Source organism: Palaemon carinicauda, chromosome 3, assembly GCF_036898095.1.
Source record: "Palaemon carinicauda isolate YSFRI2023 chromosome 3, ASM3689809v2, whole genome shotgun sequence".
NCBI lineage: Eukaryota > Metazoa > Arthropoda > Malacostraca > Decapoda > Palaemonidae > Palaemon > Palaemon carinicauda.
Genome location: NC_090727.1, coordinates 191,544,546 through 191,555,460, shown reverse-complemented (window position 1 = coordinate 191,555,460; position 10,915 = coordinate 191,544,546). Strand labels below are relative to the sequence as shown.

At 33.5% G+C, this 10,915-nt stretch overlaps 2 protein-coding genes across 2 annotated transcripts; one reads left to right on the top strand and one right to left on the bottom strand.

The window, feature by feature from the left end:
- Positions 1–2,478: 2,478 nt before the first annotated feature.
- Positions 2,479–4,417, bottom strand: LOC137638137 (crustacyanin-A2 subunit-like). The gene is made up of 3 exons (XM_068370226.1): positions 4,235–4,417; positions 2,976–3,192; positions 2,479–2,851 (listed from the first exon to the last, which is right to left on the bottom strand). Exons 1-3 carry the CDS (start codon positions 4,367–4,369, stop codon positions 2,619–2,621), a joined length of 585 nt encoding a protein of 194 aa, XP_068226327.1. The 5' UTR covers positions 4,370–4,417; the 3' UTR covers positions 2,479–2,618.
- A 535-nt stretch (positions 4,418–4,952) lies between these two features.
- Positions 4,953–6,170, top strand: LOC137638139 (crustacyanin-C1 subunit-like). Its single transcript, XM_068370228.1, has 4 exons — positions 4,953–5,114; positions 5,256–5,340; positions 5,538–5,660; positions 5,786–6,170. Exons 1-4 carry the CDS (start codon positions 4,977–4,979, stop codon positions 6,046–6,048), a joined length of 609 nt encoding a protein of 202 aa, XP_068226329.1. The 5' UTR covers positions 4,953–4,976; the 3' UTR covers positions 6,049–6,170.
- Positions 6,171–10,915: the final 4,745 nt, after the last annotated feature.

The following is a 10,915-nucleotide window of genomic DNA, read 5'->3' as shown; positions in this document are numbered from 1 at the left end:
TTCTTTTTGCCTTCCTGATGAACTTCAATTTACTTTATTTCTTTTTATCTTATTATAACAGGTTTCTAGCTGAAATTATTTGCAAATGCTACAAAAGATTGGAATGTATTCAAGATTTTACGCTCTCTCTCTCTCTCTCTCTCTCTCTCTCTCTCTCTCTCTCTCTCTCTCTCTCTCTCTCTCTCTCTCTCTCTCTCTCATGAAAGTTTAAGCTAATATTTTGAATCATCAACCTTTTCAACGCTCCTAAATATTCATCACACGTCATTTATCACGGATTGATTTCAACATCTGGCGACGTTCAAACAAATTCAGAGTTAAATTTACATTTGAATCCTTGTGGATCATCATCCAAAAGTTAAATACCTTTCAAAAGTGGGTATCATGTCACATTTGAGAAAAAGTAATATATATATAACTATTTGCTTGTGTATCTATTTTTTCCCAGTCATGTATCTCTATACATAATTTTCTTGCCAGGTTTTAGGAAAAGGGAAAATAAACTTATAATTGCTACTTTACGTTAACACAATGAAGTTTGATTGTTTTGGATTTCTCTGTTGTTACATCCGAATAGTATTCTTTATTTTTTCTTATTTATTATCTAATAATATTTATGTATTTGAATTTTTTGATACTCACTAATTTTAATGATTTCTTGATCATATGTTGACGTGTTGATATTGTGTCCGCATGTTTATGCGATGCTCTTTAGTTAGATTTATAGTTTCGTTAAAATACTTTAGTAGAACTATTCAAACTGTTTGTAAAGTTGTAAATTTGAATATAATTGTAAATTTAACTCTCAAGAGATTGTCATGCCCATGGGAAATCCTTTATATTATCTAGTCTCGAGTAAGCTGTACATTATATAGTGATAGGTTCCTCGTTTTCGTCAAGCTGTAGTTAGCTCAAGTTATTTGTCTTTGAAATAGTAATTCAAATCTAAAGACTTTACTATAGCAGTAATCAAGTTTTCATAATTTTTATAAAATCCCCTTCTTTAAGAGACGATGCTATTGCTTTGCTCGGGGATAAGCTTCACTTTTTCAAATTACTTCCAATTCTCACAGACCGTCAGTAGATTAGATTGTGTACATCTGTATTCGACGTTTTGGTATTTTCAATTAATTCATGCGAAATAATACAGTTTTATTTTTCTGATCTAATTCCCCGGTGCTTAAGCTAACTGCTAAGTTACTGGAAAAAAATCTTAAAATATAAAACAGATTTTATTTACCATATATCCATAACTAACTCTTTTCAAAATATCATTAGACCTAACTAATCTGGGAAAATATATTAGATAAACATCAAATTAGGAGAATATATTTTCCTTAATACAATTCTGTTTATTTTTTATCTATAAACACGATACATGCTATTTATAAAAAAAAAAATGAATGACAATCTTTACAACTTCCGTAAAAATAGCATAACTAATCCAAGGACCTGGAAAGAAGCAGATTGTTTGTTTTACCAGAGGTTTTGGTTTGATTTCAGAATATTTTATAATGCATTCGTTTATCTTAATTATTTGACTATATTTACTGCATTAAAGCTCAACCATCTTAACATATATCCCATTAATTAGGCTAAAAATGTGCCCCAGGAAACATGAAAACTTTTTGCACCCAAAATTATTTTGAAATACTTTACCAAAACGTTTTACTAATTTCATATAATACTTAATCTTTATGGCAAAAACTTGTTTGGCCCTTTATAAATACTTTTATTTGAAAAAAAAACTTACTTATATCTATAAAAAACCCAACTACTGTAATATTACCAAAATTTTGATTTCTGTCTTGTTTATCTGTCGACTGTAAAATGTTTCCGGTGTGGATAAGAGAGAAATGAATAGGAATAAAGCGTTGCAATCATTCTACGGTGTTTTATATTTCTTGCAAAATAGATTAACATTTGTGAAATCAAGTATACTTTAGCATTCTAAAGATATTGTTTTCTAAATTACTATCTTTGCAAGTATAATGATCAACTGGATTAATTTAACAACGAGGCATTTGAGGTCTTGCCTTTGTGCTGCGTTGAGAGAGAGAGAGAGAGAGAGAGAGAGAGAGAGAGAGAGAGAGAGAGAGAGAGAGATTTGCAAAGGTATGAGAGGCCTGAGTGACCTCTGGATGCTGAACTAACAGCATTGGGAGCTGGACACACGAGGAGGCTTTCTTTCAGCAAGTTAATTCTTAACTGTTTTATTACTTTTTTAATAGTTTTTTTCTATTTAAAACACAAATATGATATAGTATTAAGTACAAGCTTTGAAATTTTTCATTTGTACTCCAAATATACTTGGAAAGTCTTTCAGTGTATAATATTTGATAATGAATAATATTTGCTTGGACTTTCTTGACTATTGAAAACACTGGGTTTTCCCTTTTTTACCTGTGCAGTTACACTTGGCAGATTCAGATTTCTTTTTATCTCCAACAAGAGGGTAGTATTACAATAAAATATAAATTACTAATACTTGAAATATATTTTGATAATGCATTACATAACAGAAAGTGCTTTCAGGACTTCAATCATCGTTCACACTCATATTACTTTAAAAAGAAGATAAAGAAACTATTAAGTCATCATCCGTCCATAGAAAGCTTTTAAGCTCTGTAGACGCAGTCATCAGTCTGAGGGACTGCAACAAATTTAGAGAAATCAATTCCGCGCTTGGTGAAGACCGACTTGCATTTGGCAGTGGCAGGTCCGTTGTTCTCGGGAGTCCTGGAAAAGACGAAGGCGAACTCGGTCTTGTAGGCGTTCCAGTCGACGCAGGAATACACGCAGGAATAAGTGTCGTAGTCGGTGTCGATGACTTCGTATGGATATCCCATGACTAGAAAAGAGAGGAAAATTGATTAAACAAATAATCTTCTCGGAACAGATGATTGATATTCATTTTGTAGAGAAGATTGTCTCTCTGATGTGTTCAAATGAAGATCAAGGAAATAGCATCTCACCAGTTGGGAAGTCAATCAACATGTGACTTGGGGGGAAGTTCTTGGTAGGGTAGACTTTTCCCTCTAAGGCCATGTGCTCTCCCTCGGGGGAAAATCCAGCAGTCCTGAGCTTGAACCCGTACATGGGCTCCGAGTAATCGTAGAAGGAATTAATGCATCTCGTATAGGGTTGGTAAGGTATCTCAATGATCTCCGTCTGGTACCAACGCCCGCTGTACTGAAATGGAAAGTTATCTGTAATGATGCTATTTCCGTCAAACAATTCTTAAACGTTCGTGTTATCACAACAAAAGAAATGGAGGCTTATTCGAGTTATGCGTCATCAGATGTAACTTATAAATGTAGGTGGATTAATGAAATCGTTTTTCTGATTTTTCGAATGCAACCCCATAAAATTTCCCCTGAACGCATATTAGTTTGCGATGGTGTAGCCATTGTATTTAAAATTGAACTTTAATAAATTGTCTTACATGTATATCCCGTATATATATATATATATATATATATATATATATATATATATATATATATAAATATACGTATATATATGTATATATCAATACATATATATAATATATATAGACTACATATGTACAGTATGTCTGAATATATATATATATATATATATATATATATATATATATATATATATATATATATATATATATACACACACACATATATATATACATATATATATACACACATATATATATATATATATATATATATATATCTATATATATATATATATATATGCGTGTGTGTGTGTGTGCATTTATATATATATATATATATATATATATATATATATATATATACATATATATATATATAAATATATATATATATATATATATATATATATATATATATATATATATATATTTATATATATATATATATATATATATATATATATATATATATATATATATATGTGTGTGTGTATGCTGTAAAATATATATAAACATATATATATATATATATATATATATATATATATATATATATATATATATATAAACATATATATATATATATATATATATATATATATATATATATATATGTGTGTGTGTGTATACATACATACATATATGTGTATGTATGTATAGTGTGATTTTGTGTATTTTGTTGTATCAGTGAATTTTAGAATGTTCAGTAGTCTGTAAGTTTTTACAAATCTAAACATTATTGCATGAAATGTTGGTCCCTCAAAACAAACTAAATTACATAAAGATTGTAAAACGACTTACCCTTCTTAGGTCAAATTTGGGGAAGATTCCCACTTTTGCGCAGTTTCCTTTCTCCAAGAATTCCGGAATATCGGGAGTCTCCTCGGAGATCACCGATACAACGAATCCCAGAACCAAAAAGACGAAACGAAGCATCCTGTATACGTGATGGCTGGTCTAAGCACACTGTGTGTGTAACTGTTACACTTGCTTCTTTTATGCGGAAATGCTGCGTAGAGCATCCTTCCATTTGTGGGCGTGGCCTAATGAGTATCTCATTCTTTCGTATTGATATATCTTAATGGCGTTTTAGAAAGCTTTCTCCACTTTTTAACAATACCTCTACTTATACTGGTTATATTATTTTGAAGTTGATGACATGAATAGTTTGAAATGTTTTTTGAGGCTTCAATAAAGACTGAACGAATTTGCAATGGACAACTCCAAGTCTATGTTTGTTATCAAACAGGTTTTTGTTTATGAATTGCCAGATAAGATAAGTACTTTTATTGATTATTTCTCTTTGTATTTTATGATATCCTACTATTTTGCTCATATATCTTCATGTAATTTAATAGTAAATAAGGAGAACTAAAAATAAGCTCATGCCTTTGTCATTCCCTGCTCACGGATAAAACGAAAGGAGATTTTCTTGCGTCTCTTCGTCATTGGCACCTGCTTACTTGTTTTCAACCCGTAAGGTATAAAAGAGGCCCGTGGGGTCTGCTAGTACAGAATCAACGCTGACCTTCTTTCATTCAAGATGTTTACAAAGATCCTCTTGCTGGTGTTTGTGGCGATGGCGGTGGCCGATGAAGTCCCGGACTTTGTCACCGAAGGGAAATGTCCTGCAGTTGACGAACAGACCCTTTGGGAAGCTCAGCTGCCTAAACATTCTAGCGTAAGTAAAACAAGAGTATCGTACTTTTAATTTACTTTAACATTATTTTCATTTTGTGACTTCACTGATTGGGAAAAGACGAGTATCGCTAAGCGAATTCGAAAAAACACATTTATTAACGATCTCTTATTTTATTCCCAGTTCGGGGGTGTTTGGTATCAGCAAGCTATTTCGACGAACCCTTATCAACTCCTAAAAAAGTGTATTCGCATACATTATGATTATGGTGAGTAAGATCTTGCTTTTATTGGAATTTCATTGATTTTCTGAGTGATCTATATCATAACTAAGTGGTAATGTGTGAAGGCACGTTGAACATTTCATCAGCTTGTACATTTCAACATTCAACCCCCAGATAAATGTTGTTTTTTCATTATTACTTATTATAACTCATGACTGATTTTTTCCTTAATTGTTCATTAGATGGCCAAGGCTTCCAGGTCAGGACTGCTGGCATCACTCCTGAAGGAAACCTGCTGAGGAGAACCGGCGTACTCAAGCCCATGCCCTTGGGTGACCCCCATCTCATGATCAACCTCGAAAACTGTGAGTCAACATTTAAGTCTTTTCGGTGAAACAATGGATGTTAACAAAAAGTATAGCTATTCTTTTAAGGGGTATATACTGTACATACCAGCCAATATCTATTCCTTATTCACTTTCTCCAACAGCCTTCCCATCACCCCTGGTAGTCCTAGACACTGACTACAGCAACTACGCCTGCATGTACTCCTGCATGGACTACAACTACGGGTATCATTCCGACTTCGCCTTCTTCTTCGCCCGATCTCCTGATGCTTACGATAAATACATCAACAAATGCAAAGCAGCCTTCGATAACATAGGAGTCGATTCCAACAGACTGATCAGGACAGAACAAGGAGGCGATTGTGACTACGAACAACTACATAGCCTGATCAAAGACGAACTTTAGGGGACAAAGTGAATCGTTCATCAATTTTACAATGAAAATAAATAAGTTGTACTATGATAATGGAAGATTAATTTCTTGAATGACCTGAATTACTGTGAAAATAATTAAATCTAATACATCAATATTATCTTTTAAATATTTTTCTACCTGTGTTTAGTTTTACTTTGGTGAAAATGTTGTTTCCTACAAACGGTTGATTATAAAGGCCTACCTCTAAATTGTTCAGGATAAGACTTGTACAAGAAGAAAATTACTGCTGAATAATTGTATTTGACCCAAGATACGTAATATCAGTTCTTTGTGTAGTTCCTATTATAGTCCATTTGCTACTCATGTGCTTCTCATAGTCAACCTGACATTCCTCAAAAGTACAATGCTTTTTTTTCTTTGTTTTGTAAAATCCCAATTCTATAGAGTTCCTAATTCAGCTAGGATGTCCTCTGGACAATATTGGGCAGTTTTGCAAATGTGCCAATAAGTGGCACCATTGGCCCAAAACCTAATTGCTTCAATATATTGAAAATGTGAATCACATTCTCTCAAAAATGGTGTATATACCGGTTTTCATGGTCAGTGATCATAAAATCCATGTTAGATGGATACATATGTATGTGTACTCAAAATGAGGTTCGCTATTACAGAAAAAAAAAGAGAAACTTTATTTATTTAGCATCTTGAACAGAGTGTGTGTACCACCATGTTTTCATAGCTATAAATTCAATTTACACACCAAATATGCTGTCATTTCAATATGTATGTCTGTCTATGTATACAATTCGGTTCCACCATTTTAAAAAACCTATGTCCTTCAATATATTGGAGCCAGTTGCTGATAATGCAACGCAATTGAATCAACTCTCCTGACTCACACTGCATGGTGCCTTACATTGCACTTGCAAGCACAGATGAATTAACATTACAGTGTAAAAGCTTAATTTCTTGTACAATGTGGAAACACTAATAACTTAAAGGACAAAAATGTCAAGTATGCGAAATATATCTTGAGAAATTATACAAAAGCAACCGGTGTATATTTTTCAAAACTGAAATGTCATTAAACTGCATAAATTGCAAAAAATTAAAAATAAATAAATAAATAGATAAAACAAATGACGACATGATTATGTAGCAATAACCCCAAAATGTATGTAAATGTGTACATCGTGCATGAAAGTACTTTATAACAGCCATGCTTCTCAACAAAAGTTTCACATAACTAGTGAGTAATGATATTTACGCACCAATTGTTTTCATAATGATTGTTTTCACAATGGATAATAAACTTTAGTAAGTACATGCTCTAAATATCTTTCATCTCATTCATTTCAGTATCAGTATCATCATCATGTTCTTCCAGACCGACATCTGCATTGAAAGGATTACAAAAGTTTTCAGACACTGCAAGCATCAAAACTACAGGTTTTTTCCTGAAGCCTTGCAACCACAACTAATGAGATTGATCAGACTTTCAGCTGCTGCAGGACCAGTGTTAACCTAGAATATTGGAATACTGTTCTTATCCCATCCAAAGTTGGTGATGTTCTAATTGAGAGGACCTTGTTGATGGGTTGCCTTCCATATCAAAACCTGCATATGAGCTCTCTTCATGTGAAGCAATTGATAAGCTTCTGTAGGTGATAATGCCATTACACACAGTGGATTCCCTTTCTTCCTAGTGCACAGATTGAAGCTCGCCAAACTCATGAAGGTCCCTTCTGTCTACATGTAATGAACTGGCTACCTGTATCCATTAGCATGGCATCTTGTTATTTTCTTCAACCACCACCTCAAACTGACCGGAAATGTCACCTGCCTTCGGTACATTCAATGCTCTTACATTTCCTTTGTTGAATGGGTCGGACACTGGGTCACATTCACTGATTGCATGCATTACTAATAACTGCAAGCATTTTGTTCCAAGTTGCAGACAGGGTGTATTGATGTCCAACACCACCACATCCAACATTCCATCTGGAATTCAGTCATTAATTACATCTTATAGACCCAGTAGACCAAATTAACAAAAATGTCTGTGTCATCACTGAGAATTCGTAAGATTGCTTTGCCACTTGCTCCAGCTTGTAGTAGGTAGGTAATCATAATAACATCTGCCTCATGGCCCTTATCATGCCTGAAGACCACATTGTGATGGCTGTCAATAGATATTTCTACATCCATGTCCATTGTGAAGAGAACACGTGAATACCCAAGCTTGGTGTGCTTCTTCTTGAAAATGGCGTTTCGTTTTGGTGATGGACGCATTACAATCAGGTTAAGATCTATAGAACCCTTGCTACCACTCTGCATCCTCACATGGTCCTTAGATGATAGATCTTCATACATTTCAAACACCGTAGCATGGTAGCTGTCATTTGATGTTCTCAAACAACATAGTGGTATCTCCTTCAAGTGGCCTAATGATGTGATATAACATCTGTTGTATTTCTGCTATAATAACTTCTTCATTTAAAGCATCCACTTTCTCTACACCAGGCTGACTGGGAACTACAAACTTGTTTCCTTTCCATACGTATTCATATGTACTAATAGAGGAACTGCACACAACACATACTGAAATATGGTCGTCATCTGCAGCTGTTGCTGTTACCCAGCCATTAGAAGACGAATGAAGATGTTCTTCAAGTCAAAGATGGTTTTCTTATCGACCTCGCCTCCTTTGAGGTGTTCTATGGACATTACAGGGTTAGACATTTTGTTATGGAAGGTAGTCGTGAGAGTGGTCTGGAATAAACCCGCCATAAATTGACCCATGATGACGGACTTATCAGCATTGGCAAAATTGGGAGCTACATAACCATTCACAATGTAGAGGACTTCACTTGGACTGTCAGTGGGTGGGAATGTTATGCAATCCCTAAAGCAATCTTCTCCCTGTCCCCAAAGTTAAGCTTCCGTAGCATTTGACCTTCCTCTTTATATTTCTTTATTGTGTTGGGCTCCTGGTCAGAATACAGATATTCCTTGGTATCAGATAGGTACACAGAGATTTGGAAGAAGACAATCCATTCTGTAACCAGCTTCAGATCCTTTCCCTGTTATGATGGCTGTTTGTATATCAAAATCGTTACCTGATACAGAGTTCCATTAACCATCACTGTGTTGGCAGGCATGTGTTCCTGCCAATAGGTCGACGTTGTCTCAACTGGTAGCTGATGTCGCATCTTTTATTCGGATTTTAACTATTCAACCTCGCCCATAGTTCCGGTTCTCACAAATGTCTTGAAGTACTTATTTGAAATGTTTGAGATCAGGTCGATCACTGATCTTGAACTAGATCACATGATCCGATCTCCCAGGATGTTTTGTATCTTTAGGGAGACAGGCCTCGCCACAAATCAATCTGAAATGATGGTAGTTGTGATTTTATTCCGCTTTTCTGTGATTCTTCACTATTTGGAAAGTCTTTTGTCCTTTTCTTTGCCACATACTTAACCCCATTTAGTCTGGTTGTATAGAAAGAGTTACATGTTTTGTGACATTCTACAGATGCAATCTCTTCCTGCGAACCAAGCAGTACGTGTAGCTTGATATGAACATCTTCACCACTGTACTCCACTGAATCAGCGTGTTTATGCCAGTCACTCTGAAAGTTGCAGTAGGCTCCAATTTCACGATATGAAGGTAGAAGACAGATAATGTTTGTCATTTTCGTGCTTTACCTAAAAAGAAAATAAACATACACTTAGGGTTTGGTGCAAACATACAGACTTCATCATGAAACAGCCTGTGCATTCAATAATCTGTACCCTTGGTTTTTTCACCCAACAACTTTAGCACATTATGGTGAATAAGAATTTTCTTGGGGTTTATTCAAATCTTTGACTATGCAAACATGAATTAAGTACAACTTGCGTAATATCTTTTGTTCCCTAAAGTATTGAAGGAAATATTTTTCTTTGATAATGGCAGAACTAAATTGTATACATATGTAGACAAACATATTAACATGAAAGCAAAATTGTATGTTTATTTGAATTTATGACCATGAAAACATTATGTAACCAAACTTTGTACGACTTTACGACAGTTTCCAAGATATTGAAAAAAAAAAATTAGGTTTTTCAATAACTGTGGAGTTCATTTTGCATATATATATATATATATATATATATATATATATATATATATATATACATACATACACACACACACACACACACACACACACATATATATATATATATATATATATATATATATATATATATATATATATATATACACACACACTTACATATGTGTTTATTATGATCGATGCCCCGGAAAATATCGGAATAGGCACCATTTCAGAGACCCTGTAATGTACAGATATCATTACCCCAAAATTTTATACAAGGGTGTTAATCTTGATCAAAAAAGAACTTTGCAGTTTCAGTAGACATTCGACCTAACATTAGGACTATATCCTTACATATTTTAAGGTTGATTTTTTCTTAAGCCTGATAGTTGATTATTTTGTTTGAGTAATAAATGTTTTATTATTATTATTATTATTATTATTATTATTATTATTATTATTATTATTATTATTATTATTATTATTATTATTATCATTATTATTATTATTATTATTATTATATTTACAAAACTTTTCAATACGCCCAGAGGACAACCCAGCCAAATTTCCTCAGATATTCCATAGAATTATGATTCCTCCCCAAAAAGTACCTTATACTTTTGAGAATTCTTAGGTTTACCTGGAAAATGAAGACAGAAAGAGATTGGTTCATATCCTGAGCTAATTTCATATTAGTTTATCATAAAAAAGTCTCATGCATTTGTTTAATTAGATTCCTGTTCCAATTACACTGAGATCTTAAAGTAATTCTCCATGTAAAAGACGATA